General features: G+C 44.2%; 1 protein-coding gene and 1 long non-coding RNA gene across 5 annotated transcripts in view; one reads left to right on the top strand and one right to left on the bottom strand.

Annotated features, from left to right (window-relative positions):
• Positions 1 to 76: 76 nt before the first annotated feature.
• On the top strand, positions 77 to 7,039 carry LOC116604621. Its single transcript, XR_004291144.2, has 2 exons — positions 77 to 829; positions 6,481 to 7,039. It is a non-coding gene; the product is annotated as an uncharacterized LOC116604621 (long non-coding RNA).
• LOC116604619 overlaps positions 5,326 to 20,496 on the bottom strand; it is a 27,908-nt gene continuing 12,737 nt past the window's right edge. For all 4 annotated transcript variants that reach the window (XM_048733223.1, XM_048733222.1, XM_048733224.1 and 1 more), the window contains exons 8-21: positions 15,175 to 15,342; positions 14,112 to 14,473; positions 13,156 to 13,262; positions 11,243 to 11,799; positions 10,535 to 10,851; positions 10,112 to 10,208; positions 9,774 to 9,901; positions 9,239 to 9,403; positions 8,940 to 9,113; positions 8,669 to 8,785; positions 7,928 to 7,965; positions 7,212 to 7,372; positions 6,855 to 6,912; positions 5,326 to 6,584 (exon numbers count right to left, since the gene is read on the bottom strand). In XM_048733223.1, coding sequence (XP_048589180.1) covers positions 6,464 to 6,584; positions 6,855 to 6,912; positions 7,212 to 7,372; positions 7,928 to 7,965; positions 8,669 to 8,785; positions 8,940 to 9,113; positions 9,239 to 9,403; positions 9,774 to 9,901; positions 10,112 to 10,208; positions 10,535 to 10,851; positions 11,243 to 11,799; positions 13,156 to 13,262; positions 14,112 to 14,473; positions 15,175 to 15,342 — 2,570 coding nt within the window. In that variant the 3' untranslated portion in view covers positions 5,326 to 6,463. The remainder of the gene's footprint in view (positions 6,585 to 6,854; positions 6,913 to 7,211; positions 7,373 to 7,927; positions 7,966 to 8,668; positions 8,786 to 8,939; positions 9,114 to 9,238; positions 9,404 to 9,773; positions 9,902 to 10,111; positions 10,209 to 10,534; positions 10,852 to 11,242; positions 11,800 to 13,155; positions 13,263 to 14,111; positions 14,474 to 15,174; positions 15,343 to 20,496) is intronic.

Genomic DNA, 20,496 nt, shown 5'->3' with positions numbered 1-20,496 from the left:
GGTTCACGAACACATTTTAGCTTTTTTTTACCACAGGCATCCCAAAACTTACTTAGATTCTAGGCCCTCTCGGTCACTTTGTTTTCGATTCCTACATTTCCTACTAGATTCTACGAAGCAAGGCGGAAAAAGTGCAAAATCACATTTATGCTTTGATAGGAGTCACTGTAAACTGTCAGACCCAATGACTCGAAAAATACACTTCATTCGACATGCACAGACTTCATTCAATGTCGTCAGTCAAGCTATTTACAGAGGCGAAACGCCAGAAGACAATCTTGATTCTTACAAATTTGTGGACACTAAACTGACTGACTTTGGCAAAAAACAGGCCGCTGAAATCAGAGACAAAATCAAAGACCTGGGCATCGATATTGCAATATGTTCACCATTTCAAAGAGCTCTACAGACTTGCCTTATCGCATATGGGGGCGAAAATGTCCTTATTACTGATTTATGTAGGGAACGTATGAGTGGTGTTTGTGATATAGGGACCGCCAAAGACAAGCTTGGGCCAATGTATCCTGCACTGGATTTTTCAGCAGTGGAGACTAACATTTGGTGGTATTCTGGTTCTCTTCAGTTCCGGGATCAAGAGGAGTTTCTGCAGTGGTTTAAGTCTGATGAAGGAGAGATTGAATCAGAGGAGGATTTGGCTTCAAGGGCTGCTAAATTTAATGACTTCCTAAAGACAAGATCAGAGAAAAGCATTGCAGTTTTCTCTCATTCACATTTCTTGAGAAAATTTTTAAACTGGCACTTCAATCGTCCTTTGGAATATATAGAGAATGGAGATATTGTTTCCCTCGATTTACCAGATGCCTAAAAGGTCAGTATAGCCTTTGTCAGGCTATCATGGGTACGTACCCATGGTTGGCTGAGAGGGGGGGGGGGGGGGGGGTCAGTGTAGCCTTTGTCAGGCTATCATGGATGTTTACCCAGAGTTGGCTGAGATGAGGGGGGGGGGGGGGGGGTGCACAGTCATAGGTATCACCTGGAAAAAGCATAGTATTTGAAGATTACTTAATAAGAAATGACCCAATTTTTGTCTGGCATGGGGGGTGTTTGTGACAGATTGATTCATGGTTTTCCATTGGGCTAGAGGGAGGATTGGGGGGGGTAAGCTTTTTCTATTATCAATGTTATGTACACATGTTTGTCATGTATTTTTTAAGCTCATAATGAAGGAATTAGAATCTTTTGGGGCTTTTATCACAAAATCAACAGCTTTTAAATTTTTTTCTGGGTTCTAATCCACCCCCATTTTCTGGAGACCCAGATTGGTGTAACCAGCAAAAGTAAAGGAAAGAGAAGGGGAAAAGATGCCGTTCCTTTTTTTTAAAACTCAGCACAGAAAACCTGGTCTAATTTGGTGTTATTGGGACTACTAGATCCACTCCTGTATTAAGCCTTTTGCAAACTGATATATGGGAGTTGATAGGAGTCTATGAGTCTCAGCTCTTATGCCCATCTGATTGTTTACACTTAGGCCTTGCGCACAGTGTTGCACAAGCCCGGCTCAACAAGGAATTTCTCGATTTAGATTTACTGCTATTTCTTATTGCGTTATATGTACCTGGAATTTTGGATATGATAGTTTGATTATCATAGTTTCTAAAAATAGTCATACTATTTTTCTAACCAATAAGAAAAGCTTGATATTTTTTTTGTTGAAGTAGGGACATTATTTTGTTATGTCATAAAGTGCTGCATAACATTTCAACGCTGCAAACGCGTTTTGCATTTTTTGTCTAGTTTTGCCGTTTCACATTTTTTTGCCTAACTTGTTTTTGCCCTATCGCGCACATTTTACCCTTTTTTGCTATAGCACGCACTTTTTTGTCATATTGCACACTTTTTTGCTCTAACGCACACTTTTTTGCCCTATTCTGCACTTTTTTGCCCTATTCTGCACTTTTTTGCCCTCTAGCACACCTCTTTAGCATCCTGCTATAAACATTCAAAATTAATCCAGCTTTGGAATTCAGATTAAGAGAGCTCTATCATTGAACAATTTAGGCTTCTAAAATTCTTTTTGTTATACATAGAATGTATGTTTTCCCATGTTATAAAATTTTGCAATATTTAAACTCGAACGGACGAATTCTTGTCTTGCATAACAAGATGAGAAGAAAGAATTGAAAGTAGACATATAACAACCGAAGAAGAAAACACTGGAGAGCCGGGAAGCAGGCAATTTTCGGTGAGTTTAAAACAGATCCCCTTACGGCCAGTCAGGAAAACGACCTGCTGCCAATACACAATTCAATTGTACTTGTATAGCATTGTACTATAGTTTTAATTGTAGTATTGCATAGTTGATTTCGACCATCTTGAATCCAGCATTCTAATTTTTGCGTGTTTTTCAGATAAATGATGGGAAATTGTTAATTTCAATAGAACTATATTACTCTCTTGACCCTGCCCAATATAAGTTCATTTTAACACATTGACCCCTCAACCGGCCTGTACCGGCTTTGGGAAGTACCCACAACCCAAAAAATTCATAAATTCAAAATAAACACAACAAGATGAAGATACTCAGGCATCAGTCTAAGGGATAAATGGTCTTGCAGATATGCATCCAACCAAGGTGTTGGCATCTACTCTTAAGCCAAATAATAGCACAGGTTTTTTGACAAATCTCAAATCGAACAAGGAGAGAAAAGCAGAATCACCCCTCTATATAAAACGCTCAAAATACCACACAAGGGAGAGAAATCAGCAAACACAGCTCAAGACACAAATAGATACCTTTATTTTGATCCTCCAGGTACATTTCCTTGGCCTCAAAACACAATGTTCATTCCTTGAAGGATTGTACAACCACGAAAATATCTTTACGTATTGCAAAGCATTCTGGGAGATCCAGGGGAAAATTCACGAGGGGAGGGCCAGTCAACACTCCTCTCCCCAAAGTCTTTCACCCCGAAGCCAAACGAATCAATTCCAGGCCATACAGACCCAGAATAGCAGTGTAAACAATTTTGGAATCAATTTGGTTTCAGAAAAGAAAGCATTTAGGAGAGCTGTGGTGATTCATTAGAAAATTATTTTCTCATCCGGGCAAAGCAAAACAAGAAAAAATCATCATGAATCCACCTTTGCTTGCAAATATCCATAAGCAAAGCACTCAATTATGCCCCAAAAGACTTCATGATGTCCTGAGACACTCTCCTAATATGCTCATAGCTGTATTTTTGATGAAAAATACAAGCAACCATCAACTTGTGCTGGCTTCAGCACATCGACGAGGGATTAATAGTGGGGACCGCAAAGCACTGTTGGAAAGCTTGGATACCGCTGACTAGGTGCAGCTGTATTTGACTTTGACGGGCTGTATAAAACTCAGAATAGGGGGGGAGGTATCTGTTTTCAGTCTGTTTTTTGTAGATTCAGCTCCAAAAAAGCCAGGAGTCAATGGGTTTATCAACCACCCCTAGATTTTAATCAAAATAACTAGACCTTTTTAGACTTGTGCTGTGACATACACCAGTGGATTGGATCACATATATGCCATTTCTAGCAAGTGAATATCTTTAACCTAGAAAATAGAATTTTTTTTACTTGGACATGACTGGACTCATTGATAGGGATGATATGCATAGCTTTTTTAGAAAAAAATGCCCAAGAAAACATCAGATTCAGGCAAGGTTTTGTGATAAGATTACTTTGACGGTGAATATACAGGAAAAGTACCAAAAGTGGGTTGACACTGCTGCTTTGAATTTATAAAGGCAAATATTTTTATAGAATTTGGGCTCCCTGTGGTTTCCCTAATGGTTTTAACATAAGAATTATCTGTTAGAATATCAGCCATAACTTAAAGGAGGCTTGTTTGTATATCAAGCAGAATTTGCCTACACTGTTGTATGCACCTAAGCTTGCGAAAAATGCATTGTTCTCAGGCAGTGAGGCAAGCATGATTTTTAGGGTGTGTTGGTAAACACATTGACCCCTCAACCGGCCTGTACCGGCTTTGGGAAGTACCCACAACCCAAAAAATTCATAAATTCAAAATAAACACAACAAGATGAAGATACTCAGGCATCAGTCTAAGGGATAAATGGTCTTGCAGGTATGCATCCAACCAAGGTGTTGGCATCTACTCTTAAGCCAAATAATAGCACAGGTTTTTTGACAAATCTCAAATCGAACAAGGAGAGAAAAGCAGAATCACCCCTCTCAATAAAACGCTCAAAATACCACACAAGGGAGAGAAATCAGCAAACACAGCTCAAGACACAAATAGATACCTTTATTCTGATCCTCCAGGTACATTTCCTTGGCCTCAAAACACAATGTTCATTCCTTGAAGGATTGTACAACCACGAAAATATCTTTACGTATTGCAAAGCATTCTGGGAGATCCAGGGGAAAATTTACGAGGGGAGGGCCAGTCAACACTCCTCTCCCCAAAGTCAGATGGTCTTTTCACCCCGAAGCCAAACAAATCAATTCCAGGTCATACAGATCCAGAATAGCAGTGTAAACAATTTTGCAATCAATTTGGTTTCAGAAAAGACACCATTTAGGAGAGCTGTGGTGATTCATTAGAAAATTATTTTCTCATCCGGGCAAAGCCAAACAAGAAAAACTCATCATGAATCCACCTTTGCTTGCAAATATCCATAAGCAAAGCACTCAATTATGCCCCAAAAGACTTCATGATGTCCTGAGACACTCTCCTAATATGCTCATAGCTGTATTTTTGATGAAAAACACAAGCAACCATCAACTTGTGCTGGCTTCAGCACATTGACGAGGGATTAAAAGTGGGGACCGCAAAGCACTGTTGGAAAGCTTGGATACCGCTGGCTAGGTGCAGCTGTGTTTGACTTTGACGGGCTGTATAAAACTCAGAATAGGGGGGGAGGTATCTGTTTTCAGTCTGTTTTTTGTAAATTCAGCTCCAAAAAAGCCAGGAGTCAATGGGTTAACTAGTGGTCTAAGTATTGATATTTCTTGATATAGCAAAAAACTAAGAAAATCAGACTTGAATTTGATTATGATGTTGTGCATATGTACATTTCGATTTAGTTCACAGTTCCATTTAAAGATGAAAGACTTTGCTCTCGAAATGCTGACTAAACTTAAGCTTGTCTTACTTAAAATCTGCACATCCGCGGGTGCTTTTAACACTACTATGAATGAATTGTTTGGACATCAAGACAAAAAACAACGCCAAAAATCCTGTAGCTTTTTTAGGCAGCTTGTCCTACCTCATAGTGGTACTTAATTTTCCTTAATTAGAGAGGACGTTCCAGTCGAGTAGGGGGGGACCCCCTGGCTACGGGTCTGGTATGCTGATTCTTTGAAAACAAATTTGTGACCACTTTTATTAACACTCTTTTTGACTGGAACTCTTACTGACTATTATCACAGGTTGATAGAGGTTTTGGCTTTGTTGATATTATTTTTTTGAGAAAGTTTAGATATTTTGAAGGGTAACTAGTCACCATGTTTTTTTTATTAATATTTTATTTACAGTGATATATAATATCAGGATTTTGATGAGAAATTATTGCAGCTGGTATACTTTACCATAAAGAAATAATGCAGGCTTATCAAACTTTTTGGTTCAAAAAAAAAGCTTAATCTTTATTCACCTGGGCCGGGTTCCTAGAAAGCAGGTTAACGCTAACCAAGAAAAAATAAGGTTGTTATCCAATCAAATAATATAAAATAATATAAAATAACCATATTTCCATTCTATCCATATCCTCCCTATGATATGGTACCATTAATTCTGTGATAATTAAGACATTTAAGAAGAATTATTTTCTTATTATTAATGTGTAGGTATATGGGGTATTCCTTGGCGTTACGGAGAGCTTTGTTTTTGGTGCTCAAGGCCTTTGTACTCTATTTCATTGTCTTGTTCTAAGGTCTTTGTTTTTGGATTTTGTTCTATTGTGTTTTTGGTGCTGGTGCTCCGTAACACCAAGAAACTACCGGTATATGGCATTTCAAATTGCATATATACATTATTTATGCTTTAATTAATCAAACTGAAAAGATTTCTTTTTTCCGTTTTCTTTCTGAAAACCATGGCTTTCACATATGTCAATACAAGACAAATGTTTTTAAAAATTGTCAAAATACCCAAAAAGTACAAGTTGGAACGACAGTCCCTTCTGAATGATGGCATATAACATGATTACAATTTCACAAATTATAAAAACAAGGGGGTAACCAGAATGATAGAATCTTTTTACCTTTTTTGAAAGAAAAAATTATTTGACTATTAATTCTAGCTAAAAGGCAAATTGTGAAACCTCGTTAAAAAGGACACTGTTTGGATCCACGTCCTTAGGGGTCTACTTGAGAAATATTCTGGTTTAGGCCTTGTACTCAAGCTCATTCTCATGTATTAAATCCTCCTCCTTCTGCGTTGGAGCTCAGCATCACAAGTCCAGGATGGCAGCATCTGTTGGGTTGTAACAAGATGCTAATACTGGTATCATGTTCTTGTTTCAGGAACCCCATCTTTCTTGGACCCTGGTTCATTCTTCTCCATAATTGATGGCAAGTGCTGGACTTGGGATACAGGGTGGAGCCATGAAGTCTGCTGTGTCACATGGCTGATGAAATGAAAAGATACAATACTCAGATTTTGATGCCATGAGGGATTAAAAGATTACCAAAAAGTAATAGTACTTTACTTCAACAATTATCTGTTTTACTTTGGAATAGAGTATAAGGTGGTTTGGTCCCTTATTGCAAACTCAGATAGAAGTGTATTTATTTCCTGTGAAACAAAGTATGATAGGCAAATATTGATAGTCAAGGTAACTGAACAAAGAGCTTGACAGTCAAAGTGCAACATCTTTTTAAGTAAAAGTCTGACTCACTTGATATAATATCGGACACCATCTGGAGTGTAGGCCTCCTCCCAGCCGAATGGAAGAGCTATAACAGATAGAAACGATTTTAGTTGTGACAAAATGACTAGTGGGTAAGGCAAATGTATATCCAAAACAGACTTGATAAGACTTGAATTCTTTGACACATTAGACAGAGCGTTTGATGATCAAGAGCAAGATTTATTTCATTTTATTTAATTAACTGACCTTTCACAATTTGTTTTTTTTACAGCCTTGACAAAATATTGATAGAACCAGAAACTTTCTTGCAACCACATATTTTTTTTTATAAATAGCATGTACATATGTAAGAATCTTCAAGTTCAAGAGGACTGCTGTTCTTACGTTCATCCTCTATGAGAGTTTTGACGGTCTTGACGGTGTCCCTGGCTTCTTTAGCTAGAGATGCAGGGTTGATCTTGGCATGACGGCCCAAGTAAGATGGCGGCCGAATGTTGCCTGACTTGTCTCTCTTGGGGGGCTCTCCTCTTCCTCGTGCTGGGGGCCTAGTGTTGAAAACATTTTATTTTAAGTAAGCATGACTTCTTGTCTTTATGGATGAACCATTTGATTTGAGGTGGAAGAGGATTAACATTCCTAGATGTGCCACTGAATTTCAAGTAACTTCCTTAAAGCTTTGTTTATTACTTTATCTATTACTTTAGTTTCTGGTGACTTACTATAAGACAAGATGATATATGCCATTATTGACTGGGTGCGCTGTACTTGTGGACCCAGTAGTCTTTCTATTGTTTTAAAAAGCCCAAGAGCAAAGCTAGGCCATGGCCAAAAAAACGAAACGATGGAACAATTTCCATAGAAAAACTATATTTATTACATTGCTTTGGGAGAGTTTATCGCAATGTGTTGCGTTGTTTCTGAGCTGGGCGTAGGGGAAAATACAGCCCGCTAAATAAATAAGAGCATGCGTAGCACCCTAGTTGTATAATAATATAACTAATATTAACTTCATATGCTCTATGCGATGCAGGTGGGGATCCAGGGCTTTTCGAGGGGGAGGGGTGGGCAAACTCGCATGATCAAGTGGTAACTGTACTTACATTCCGGGCCCTCCTTCCGATAGCACGTCATGTACGAGCTGCAAATTTCAAGAGTCGTAACAGTGAGCATTCATAAACCTGATTTTTTTGGGGGTTATCTTAGATAATATCGTTCAAAGTCAGACCGCTGGGTCCGGTGAGTGTTCTGTAACTGGCCGACAGTTTTAGAAAGTTATCCAATATGAATACAAGAAAAGAAGTATCTGATCAACTTGACATAACTAATCTCTAACTTCTGTTCCATTATTACACTTAATTTTCGCGTCACTTTTATTTCGCGAATTTCGCCATTTTAAAAGATTCGCGAAAATAAAGCGACGTGAAAATTAAGTGTCGCGCAAATTACGATGCGCGAAAACTAAGTGAGTACATAAGAAGCCTTTGGGGAAATATTGGCCGTTTAATAAGCTTGTATATTTAGTCATCTAATGTACATCGTGCGGTAAGGGGTTGAGTTGGACTTGTATTTATAGATTTTTATGAAACTAAGTGTACCCACGCATTTTTTTGTTACAAATTGTTTCAGTTTTGATGATTACAGCACATTTTAATCCCACTTGTTTTGCTTGATTTTCTTTATCCCAAAATCAGTGGTCTGGATTGGAAATTTGACTTCGCGAAAATTAAGTGTGATAAAGAGTCAAAACTGCGATTCTTGCATCCTGAAAAGTTGTCTTGACAGACACGATAAAGTGCATCGCACCATTTACAAAGTATCAGAAACTTCATATTATCTTTTACCTCTGCAAAATGAATAAGCTTTTCCGTAGCTACTTCATAAGTTCGTTTACTGACTTCTGCTTTTCGTAACTGGCAGCCGAGTACAACCAAGCGTTTTTGGAGTTCTTCCAGTTCTCTCTGTGGAATCACAAAAAAAGGATTTTAACCACGAGCTGATTTTTACGCCTCGTACTTCGTAGCTGAAGCTGGGCGCTTAGGGGTCCGCAGACCCTCCCCGTCAACAAATCCTGGATGCGTGCCTTTGAGGAGTAGCTTTACCATAAATACTCACAGGGTCTGGGCCTTTTTGTTCCAATTTTAATTTGAGGGCAGCCATCTCTTTTTCCAAAAGTTTTATGACCTCTTCGTAATCTTGTTCCATATCCTTGGCTGCTTTCTGCGCCTGAGACGCTAAGTGAATGCGGTTTTGAAGGGAACGGCTCTCTTCAAGTAAAGCTTGGGCTTCCTGAAAGATATAAATAAAAAGGCATTGTCATCAACAAGGGAGTTGACCTCATACCCTATTCACTGTAGTGTCTCCAAAACGCCAATCTCTTATCCTTTTACTTCCCTCCTGAAAACGATACTTACCATTCTAGACTTGATGGCTTCTTCGGACGTGTCAAGAACCTCTTCCTCCTTTTTCTTGAGAAGTTTTCGGAGGTACTGCACTTCTCTCAGAGCCTCGTCTCGCTCCCTCTTTACTCGCTCGAGGTCTTCTGATGGGGGAGAGGGCTGGGGTGCGGATTGTACAAGCTGTTGTTGGTGTAAGGCTGTGTTAGTGTAAGGCTAGCAGCTAGGCAGGTGAAGTAACAGGGCCGTAGCAGGGGGTACGTGCCCCCCAATATCTTCGAAAATAATAAGGGAATGACCAGAAGGGGCGTGGCTGTGCCCCCGCAATATTTTTTTAATGTTTCTGTATTGTGCCCCCCCCCCCCCCCCCAATGTTACGTGGCCTGCTACGGCGCTGGTAGGGATGAGACGGGATAAAACTTCCACCCATCCCCGACTGCCCAAAAGTCGGGTCACGATCGTCGAATATTATACTTCTTACATATGACCTTTAACTAACTTGTACACCGGCCTTTTATAAAGTTCTACAAATCTCTACGCTCTTGTCGCTTACCCGCGCTTCACGCTCGTGCTGTTTTTCCTGTAAGTTGATGTCTTGCACGGCGAACTGCAGAGCTGACGTGCTCAACTTAGGGGTCTTCAGATGCATAGAGAAGAGCTGCTGGGCGATGCTAACAAAATCTGTGCACAAAAAAAGACCCGGATTTATATCCCAGAATAAAAAACATCGTGCCGAAAACGAGACAACGGCGTGACAATTTGCCAATACTCTGTTGCGCCAGTAATGTAGTCATGTTGAACGATGTTATGTTGTCTACGCGCAAACGCGCAAACAGAAAAAAATGAGCCCGTTATGATGGTCTCAACAGATAGAAAAATAGTCAGCGGTACCTCCGTATGTCGCGCAGCCGTTGTGATCAATAGGTAGCCTGGCCCTCAGCTCTCGCTGCTGTTCTTCAGTCGGCTCAAACCCGAGGTACCTGAGAGCCTGCAGAACAAAACCAGCGGTATCTATTAATAGGTGCCAATATGATATCGAAACAGCCATGTCCAGCGCCCTCACGTGACCCCTTACTACTCTTCCTTGCTTGAAATACTATAGAGTACTTTCCTTACACTTATTACCGAAGTTTCCCATTATTGTGAACCCCCCCCCCCTCTCTCTTCCTCTTCACCATGACACCAACCCACTCCCCGTAAATCCCCTTTTAACGAAAAGCCCACTGAAAATACTTATTGACATTTACTAAATCACTATCCTACACGGGCTGCAATTCTACCATACACTAGTACTACAACTACAGTATTACGTACAACTTCTAACTTCTCGACTTTGAGCCTTGTGTATGGGTCAAGAGACAGCCTTCTTCCGTTACGCTCTTGCCGAGACTGTCGCGGCCGACCAGAAACCAACTGCTGTCCTTCCGGCGAAACCTGCTGACCAGATGCGAGAGGCCTCGACTGCGGAGAGACGCGCGGCTGAGAGATTCGGCCCAGGGCCTCCAGGTCTTGTTGTAAATAGAAAGGTACCGAGGAGGGCTGGAGCGAGGGCGTAACGGGGCTAATCTGGAATGTCGATGGAAGACTGTAGTGAAGGGACTGGTTGTATTGTGATCTGCCGGGACCCAAGCCTGATAAAAAAAACATTTTCATTCTTTGGAAGAAAAACAAACAGCCAGTCTACATTGTGTGTAAAAAGGCAACTATATTCGAAGATTTAGTTGAAGGCGAGGGGGGGGGGGGGGGGGGGGGGCAGCCAGGAATCCTGCTTTGCTAACTTGCACAAATAGAAAAAGGCATAAACATTTTTTGCATCTAAACAAAAGTCCCTATACTTAATAGCCATAACGGACCGGTTAAATTGTAGAAATGTGGCAAAGTTCCTTTTAATTCACAAATTAGCAAAATAGGGTATTTTGCTAATGTTTTTACATCATTTTGTTTGACGCAACTAATATCAAAATTGAGGCACAATAAACAGGACTCAAGCCCACTATTGTAATAAACATGACACAAACCCACCATTGTACTGCGATATTTGATTGACAAGGGGCGGAGGTTGTCCATAAGCAGCACCATTCATGCCTGGAGTCGATGCTGTCATTGGCTGGAACCCGCCGCTAGATCTCTGCGCCAAAAACGGGCTTCCGTCATTAGCCCCAAAAGATTGCCCCTGCGACATCGCATGAGGCATCGCTTGCGGTGAGGATCCAGAATACTGCGCGTTTACTTCCGGTCTAGCATCTGGGGCGCCTGTGGTTACAGCCTGTGATTGGCTGCTTGGGAGCTGGGGATCACTCACGCTTTGATAAGTATCGTGCTCAGTGGACGAGCGATTTGTATTGGGGGCAAGCTGCGTGTGTAACTCTGCGAGTTGACTCTGTCGGAGGGAGATATCATCTACGGGACTGCTTCCTCCGTTCACTGGGCTTCTGATGCCGTTTATAGGGCTACTTCTCTCTGCACCGGGGCTCCGGCGAGGACTGTAGCCGTTAACTAGTGGCTGGAGCGGGCTGCGTGTAGCGTTGCTATTGTGACCTCCACGAATGAATGCGATCTCGACCTCGCTGATATCACGTCTATCGGAGCAAAAAGGCAAATAAGAGCGACACCTGGATTATGCATAAGGCTTATTTGACATAAAGGGTTTCTGTCAGACGCCATGTAATCCTAGCAAAGTTCGTGAGAAAGCTTACATTTGAAACAGCTAAATTGCGAAACCAGTAGCGATGTTTTCGATTGAATTTGGTCAATGAAGCACAAGCTTCTCTTTTTCGGTATTGTTCTGAGATTTCCTTGTGTCGTTTATCTTGAAAAAAAAAAAAATAACAAAGCTGTGGCAAGAGCTCGCAGTGTAGGCCCGTTCCTCACGTATCCCCCCCCCCCCCCCCACCCCCTCCACACACACACACACCCACACCCACAGCAGCCGAAAGTCCACTTTCGGTTCTCAAATAGATGTACTAATTGCAGTTAAAACTATAATGCATAAGCTATATGTCATCAATCCATAATATTTTTTGTAGCCAAATCGGACAGTAAACGTCCCGTGGAGATACTGCAAAGGCATAAAAAAAATCCCTTTTTGTTCTGTAATGGTTAGAATTACAGTGGGGACAAAGTGAAGCAAAAAATAAATGGGAAGCCATTTACAAGCTAGGGACGGGTGTTTCTGCAATCAGCGATAACTTGATAGAAAGGAATGAAGAGAAACAAAAAAAATCAAACATCGACACGCCTTTAGACTTAGCGTCCAATCGATATAAATATGTGGGCTGTGCTGTCAAGGGTAACCCATGGATTTAGAATGAGAAGAAAGCAGATGTAGATAGAATGAGCTTCCATAAAGGACGAGTAATCGAAAAGCGGAAAGTCGCTATGGGACTATGAGTAAAAAATGGGCAAAAATATATTTCTTTGTCTGTGGTAGCACTAACTCTTGATTGTTTTTTTTTTTCAAAATATCATAAAAAATTAATCAGCCAAACCACGGCAAACTTCCACCATTAACAGAGCAAGCAAAGAAGCTCAAGACAAAACGCGCTGAAAGAAAAAATAATGAATTATTAACGGACCTTAATGGGACGTTGAAAGGGTATAAAAGTGAAACTCTGCTTTCGCATTTTAGAAATAAATAAAGACACTTAAATTGTGTCTTCAAAATTTCAACTGTTAAATCACAAATTAATGCGTTATTAAACAGGAAATAAAAATAACAAATATAAATTGAAAAAAATTCAGTCCCTCTTAAAGTTGTGGCTTATGCCATATCCCAGTACGTTTATTGAATTCTTAGAATTCTAGTAGTTGTAGCAGCTCCGATAAAAAAAATCCTTTATTTCGGCCTTTGCCAAGGGAGTGCGCATTGACAACAATCAACAGATAGATTAGGTCCTTTGATACAATTGCTCAGTGTCCGAACTGGAAATTCTTACCTAAGTTTGAGTCTTGTTAGGAGCGACTTTGCTTGCTCGTGGGTCACTCCAACAAGCGTTTCTCCAGCAACAGTAACTAGCTGGTCTCCTCGGCGAAGTCGGTTATCCTAAAGAAATATACCAAAATGTGTAACTAAGTAGGTATCAAATGCAAGTATGTATCAGGGAGAAGAGCATTCTTGACTCATAATTCATTAGTTGACGGGTACCTGTCTTTGGAACAGCTAAAAATTACAATAACATATTCATGTATTCAAGTGTGAATGGGAAGTATGTTGATGTGTATGGGATATCTAGAGATGAAATATGGAAAAGAGATTTTCTTATTGATATCAGCTATTTTGAGCACAATTCCTATTTTGGTCACCTACAAGTCTTGGAAAGCATTCATTTACTCAAGTTTAATACACACATATCGCTGGTATTGTCAAGCATATAGCCGGGGTGGGTCATGCATCACCCATAACAAGCACATTTCTTATAATATCTGTGTAGAGGAGAAGGGGTATAATATATATTTTACACAAAAAGTATAGTGTTTGGTTATTCTTTAAGAAGAACATAAATACTATTCTACTATTTCTTGATGCTAGAGAGAGATGTCAGCTCCCACCACGAGCTACACGCCTGTATCTAGCTACCCAATCCATTCTCTGCCCTTGAATCTGCTCTTGTAGGGACATTTGCAGGGCCAAATCAGGGGGTAAGGCACCGGGGGCATGTGCTTCCCCCCAAATATTTTCGAAAATTATAAGGAAATGACCAAAAGAGGCGTGGCTGTGCCCCCCCCCCCCCAATATTTTCTTAATGTTTCTGTATTGTGCCCCCTCCCAGTCTTATGTGGCCTGCTACGGCTCTGATTTCGTATTTTGTTGATTTCATAAGCGAGCAATCCCTATCCTATCCCTAAAACACTCTTAACCGCTAGGTTCATTACAAAAATTAAGACAACTTACCCTATATGCGTCACTGCCATCAATCATATTATCAACATATACATGAGGTCCCTCTGGCCGATTAGTCCCTCCGACAATACACAAACCCAGTCCATTGACTACAGGTATCCGCACAATCTGCAACTCTCCCGGGCTGTCAAATGTAGGGGTGGAGCTATTGGAGTGTCGATCTGTGGGAAGTCCAGAGTCTATTGTAACTTCTGAGTCACTTTGCGGTTCTGCAGCAGCATGCTTGGGTGAGGTGTGGTGGTCCCCATTCATATGCCGAGTGTAAGAGGTAGTACCATTGCCATTTCTTGCACTTGTTCCTGGGAGGTTGTTCAGTCGCAGTTGATTACGGTATGGTGGGGGGTCCACAGAGCCTGAAGTGTTGAAGATGGATACGATGAGCATGTGCAATTTAAATACAGACACGCACACTACAATACGAATAGCCTGCTGGCTGCCTCCCCCGTGGGTTGATTAGGTAATTGTTGTTTTTTGGGGGTCTTGGGATTCCTTTTGTGCCACAGTGATCCTGAACAGCGAAAACACACAGGAGAGCTGGCTTGCAGGCTACAAAACAGATGGCTCTATCCCTTTATTTTTATTTTTTGGGGGGTGGGGTATCAGGGGCATTCTTGAACTCTGGTGTTGTTTTTTTTGCTTCTCTCTACACAGAGCTGTAGCAGGCCTTGGAATATTGGCGCAAAATACAGAACATTAAGAAAACATTAGGGGCACAGCTACTGGTCATTTCCTTATAATTTTTTTTTTTTTTTTGGGGGGGGGGGGGGGGGGGATGCCCCAAGTGCTTAAGTGCACATGATAGCTTGTCTTAGGCAAGCCTCTAATTGTACGCATTTATGTTCAAGGGAGTGATTTGGGAGGTTCTAATAATTCTTTCATATTAACCCATTTTTAGAAATTATTTTATTTAAACTCAGTTTAACCCATAGAATTGGATAGTAGAAAGATGTTTTTTTAAGGAGGGTGGAAAGAATTGAGATACCCTACACAAAAGTGCTGATTATTAACTGGAATCAAATCTTCTACAGCTCTGGAAGCAGGGTTCTGATCTCACTTGGGTTATGAAGAGAGTCCATTCCTGAAGGGAAATCCACAGCTTGCATTCTCTGCAGCCCTGCTGCTTGCATGTCCAAGGAATTTGAAGGAGACCAATTTGGACTTCCGTGTCTCCCTAAGGCCAGGGGGGACATTCTGCCACCATTCATTACCCAGGAGCGCTTGCCTGCAAAGCAAGATGAATGAAGGGTGTTTCCAGGAGTGATACCAATATCACTCAGGCTTAGAGGAGTCACAAGGAGTCTATAGGAGGGGGGGTGGGGTGGTTTTGGGGTGTAGCTTAGGGTGAGTGCGGGTTGTGTGTAGCTAGGGGAGGGTGTAAGGGGCATACAATAGGGGTGGTAGTCAAGAGGTTCATAGGTGGTATGGCTAGGAGTGAATACAGGGGGTGTATGGCTAGGAGTGAATACAGGGGGTGTATGGCTAGGAGTGGATACAGGGGGTGTATGGCTAGGAGTGGATACAGGGGGTGTATGGCTAGGAGTGCATACAGGGGGTGTATTGCTAGAAGTGGATACAGGGGGTGTATGGCTAGGAGTGAATACAGGGGGTGTATGGCTAGGAGTGGATACAGGGGGTGTATTGCTAGGAGTGGATACAGGGGGTGTATTGCTAGAAGTGGATACAGGGGGTGTATGGCTAGGAGTGAATACAGGGGGTGTATGGCTAGGAGTGGATACAGGGGGTGTATGGCTAGGAGTGGATACAGGGGGTGAATTGCTAGGAGTGGATACAGGGGGTGTATTACTAGGAGTGGATACAGGGGGTGTATTACTAGGAGTGGATACAGGGGGTGTATGGCTAGGAGTGAATACAGGGAGTGTACTGCTAGGAGTGGATACAGGGGGTGTATTGCTAGAAGTGGATACAGGGGGTGTATGGCTAGGAGTGAATACAGGGGGTGTATGGCTAGGAGTGAATACAGGGGGTGTATGGCTAGGAGTGGATACAGGGGGTGAATTGCTAGGAGAGGATACAGGGGGTGTATGGATAGGAGTGAATACAGGGGGTGAATTGCTAGGAGAGGATACAGGGGGTGTATGGCTAGGAGTGAATACAGGGAGTGTATTGCTAGGAGTGGATACAGGGGGTGTATTACTAGGAGTGGATACAGGGGGTGTATGGCTAGGAGTGGATACAGGGGGTGTATGGCTAGGAGTGAATACAGGGGGTGTATGGCTAGGAGTGGATACAGGGGGTGTATGGCTAGGAGTGAATACAGGGGGTGTATGGCTAGGAGTGGATACAGGGGGTGTATGGCTAGGAGTGGATACAGGGGGTGTATGGCTAGGAGTGAAAATACAGGGAGTGTATTGCTAGGAGTGGATACAGGGGGTGTATTACTAGGAGTGGATACAGGGGGTGTATGGCTAGGAGTGAATACAGGGGGTGTATGGCTAGGAGTGGATACAGGGGGTGTATGGCTAGGAGTGGATACAGGGGGTGTATGGCTAGGAGTGCATACAGGGGGTGTATTGCTAGGAGTGGATACAGGGGGTGTATGGCTAGGAGTGAATACAGGGGGTGTATGGCTAGGAGTGGATACAGGGGGTGAATTGCTAGGAGAGGATACAGGGGGTGTATGGATAGGAGTGAATACAGGGGGTGAATTGCTAGGAGAGGATACAGGGGGTGTATGGCTAGGAGTGAATACAGGGGGTGTATGGCTAGGAGTGGATACAGGGGGTGAATTGCTAGGAGTGAATACAGGGGGTGTATGGCTAGGAGTGGATACAGGGGGTGTATGGCTAGGAGTGGATACAGGGGGTGTATTACTAGGAGTGGATAACGGGGTGTATGGCTAGGAGTGGATACAGGGGGTGTATGGATAGGAGTGGAAACAGGGGGTGTATGGCTAGGAGTGGATACAGGGGGTGTATTGCTAGGAGTGGATACAGGGGGTGTATTACTAGGAGTGGATACAGGGGGTGTATGGATAGGAGTGGATACAGGGGGTGAATTGCTAGGAGTGGATACAGGGGGTGTATGGCTAGGAGTGGATACAGGGGGTGTATGGCTAGGAGTGGATACAGGGGGTGTATTGCTAGGAGTGGATACAGGGGGTGTATGGCTAGGAGTGGATACAGGGGGTGTATTGCTAGGAGTGGATACAGGGGGTGTATGGCTAGGAGTGGATACAGGGGGTGTATGGCTAGGAGTGGATACAGGGGGTGTATGGCTAGGAGTGGATACAGGGGTGTATGGATAGGAGTGGATACAGGGGGTGAATTGCTAGGAGTGAATACAGGGGGTGTATGGATAGGAGTGGATACAGGGGGTGAATTGCTAGGAGTGAATACAGGGGGTGTATGGCTAGGAGTGGATACAGGGGGTGTATGGATAGGAGTGGATACAGGGGGTGTATGGCTAGGAGTGGATACAGGGGGTGTATTGCTAGGAGTGGATACAGGGGGTGTATGGCTAGGAGTGGATACAGGGGGTGTATGGATAGGAGTGGATACAGGGGGTGTATGGCTAGGAGTGGATACAGGGGGTGTATTGCTAGGAGTGGATACAGGGGGTGTATTGCTAGGAGTGGATACAGGGGGTGTATGGATAGGAGTGGATACAGGGGGTGTATGGATAGGAGTGGATACAGGGGGTGAATTGCTAGGAGTGGATACAGGGGGTGTATGGCTAGGAGTGGATACAGGGGGTGTATGGCTAGGAGTGAATACAGGGGGTGTATGGCTAGGAGTGGATACAGGGGGTGTATGGCTAGGAGTGAATACAGGGGGTGTATGGCTAGGAGTGGATACAGGGAGTGTATTGCTAGGAGTGGATACAGGGGGTGTATGGCTAGGAGTGGATACAGGGGGTGAATTGCTAGGAGTGGATACAGGGGGTGAATTGCTAGGAGTGGATACAGGGGGTGTATGGCTAGGAGTGGATACAGGGGGTGTATTGCTAGGAGTGGATACAGGGGGTGTATGGCTAGGAGTGGATACAGGGGGTGAATTGCTAGGAGTGAATACAGGGGGTGTATGGCTAGGAGTGGGTACAGGGAGTGTATTGCTAGGAGTGGATACAGGGGGTGTATTGCTAGGAGTAGATACAGGGGGTGTATTGCTAGAAGTGGATACAGGGGGTGTATGGCTAGGAGTGAATACAGGGGGTGTATGGCTAGGAGTGAATACAGGGGGTGTATGGCTAGGAGTGGATACAGGGGGTGTATGGCTAGGAGTGGATACAGGGGGTGAATTGCTAGGAGTGAATACAGGGGGTGTATGGCTAGGAGTGGGTACAGGGAGTGTATTGCTAGGAGTGGATACAGGGGGTGTATTGCTAGGAGTAGATACAGGGGGTGTATTGCTAGAAGTGGATACAGGGGGTGTATGGCTAGGAGTGAATACAGGGGGTGTATGGCTAGGAGTGAATACAGGGGGTGTATGGCTAGGAGTGGATACAGGGGGTGTATGGCTAGGAGTGGATACAGGGGGTGTATGGCTAGGAGTGAAAATACAGGGAGTGTATTGCTAGGAGTGGATACAGGGGGTGTATTACTAGGAGTGGATACAGGGGGTGTATGGCTAGGAGTGAATACAGGGGGTGTATGGCTAGGAGTGGATACAGGGGGTGTATGGCTAGGAGTGGATACAGGGGGTGTATGGCTAGGAGTGCATACAGGGGGTGTATTGCTAGGAGTGGATACAGGGGGTGTATGGCTATGAGTGGATACAGGGGGTGTATTGCTAAGGCTTGCCTACAGGGTTGTGTTGCTAGGGGTGAGTGCAGGGGTGGGTACAGGAGCTGCGTTGCTAGGGTTGGTTGCAGGGGGTTTGATGCATTGGGTGGGTGCAGGGGGTTTGATGCATTGGGTGGGTGCAGGGGGTTTGATGCATAGGGTGTGTGCAGGGGGGTGGATGCATTGGGTGGGTGCAGGGGGTTTGATGCATTGGGTTGTTGCTGGGGGTTTGATGCATTGGGTGGGTGCAGGGGGTTTGATGCATTGGGTGTGTGCAGGGGGTTTGATGCATTGGGTGGGTGCAGGGGGTTTGATGCATTGGGTGGGTGCAGGGGGTTTGATGCATTGGGTGGGTGCAGGGGGTTTGATGCATTGGGTGGGTGCAGGGGGTTTGATGCATTGGGTGGGTGCAGGGGGTGTGATGCATTGGGTGTGTGCAGGGGGTTTGATGCATTGGGTGGGTGCAGGGGGTTTGATGCATTGGGTGGGTGCAGGGGGTTTGATGCATTGGGTGGGTGCAGGGGGTTTGATGCATTGGGTGGGTGCAGGGGGTTTGATGCATTGGGTGGGTGCAGGGGGTTTGATGCATTGGGTTGTTGCTGGGGGTTTGATGCATTGGGTGGGTGCAGGGGGTTTGATGCATTGGGTGGGTGCAGGGGGTTTGATGCATTGGGTGGGTGCAGGGGGTTTGATGCATTGGGTTGTTGCTGGGGGTGTGATGCATTGGGTGGGTGCAGGGGGTTTGATGCATTGGGTGGGTGCAGGGGGTTTGATGCATTGGGTGGGTGCAGGGGGTTTGATGCATTGGGTGGGTGCAGGGGGTTTGATGCATTGGGTGGGTGCAGGGGGTTTGATGCATTGGGTGGGTGCAGGGGGTTTGATGCATTGGGTGGGTGCAGAGGGTTTGATGCATTGGGTGGGTGCAGGGGTTTGATGCATTGGGTGGGTGCAGGGGGTGTGATGCATTGGGTGGGTGCAGGGGGTTTGATGCATTGGGTTGTTGCTGGGGGTGTGATGCATTGGGTGGGTGCAGGGGGTTTGATGCATTGGGTGGGTGCAGGGGGTTTGATGCATTGGGTGGGTGCAGGGGGTTTGATGCATTGGGTGGGTGCAGGGGGTTTGATGCATTGGGTGGGTGCAGGGGGTTTGATGCATTGGGTGGGTGCAGGGGGTTTGATGCATTGGGTGGGTGCAGAGGGTTTGATGCATTGGGTGGGTGCAGGGGTTTGATGCATTGGGTGGGTGCAGGGGGTGTGATGCATTGGGTGGGTGCAGGGGGTTTAATGCATTGGGTGGGTGCAGGGGGTTTGATGCATTGGGTGGGTGCAGGGGGTTTGATGCATTGGGTGTGTGCAGGGGGTGTGATGCATTGGGTGGGTGCAGGGGGTTTGATGCATTGGGTGGGTGCAGGGGGTTTGATGCATTGGGTGGGTGCAGGGGGTTTGATGCATTGGGTGGGTGCAGGGGGTTTGATGCATTGGGTGGGTGCAGGGGGTTTGATGCATTGGGTTGTTGCTGGGGGTTTGATGCATTGGGTGGGTGCAGGGGGTTTGATGCATTGGGTGGGTGCAGGGGGTTTGATGCATAGGGTGTGTGCAGGGGGGTGGATGCATTGGGTGGGTGCAGGGGGTTTGA

The sequence above is a fragment of the Nematostella vectensis genome, chromosome 10 (assembly GCF_932526225.1).
Source record: "Nematostella vectensis chromosome 10, jaNemVect1.1, whole genome shotgun sequence".
In the NCBI taxonomy this organism is placed as follows: Eukaryota; Metazoa; Cnidaria; class Anthozoa; order Actiniaria; family Edwardsiidae; genus Nematostella; species Nematostella vectensis.
Note: the sequence above shows the minus strand (reverse complement) of the source record. Positions and strands in the feature narration are given on the sequence as shown.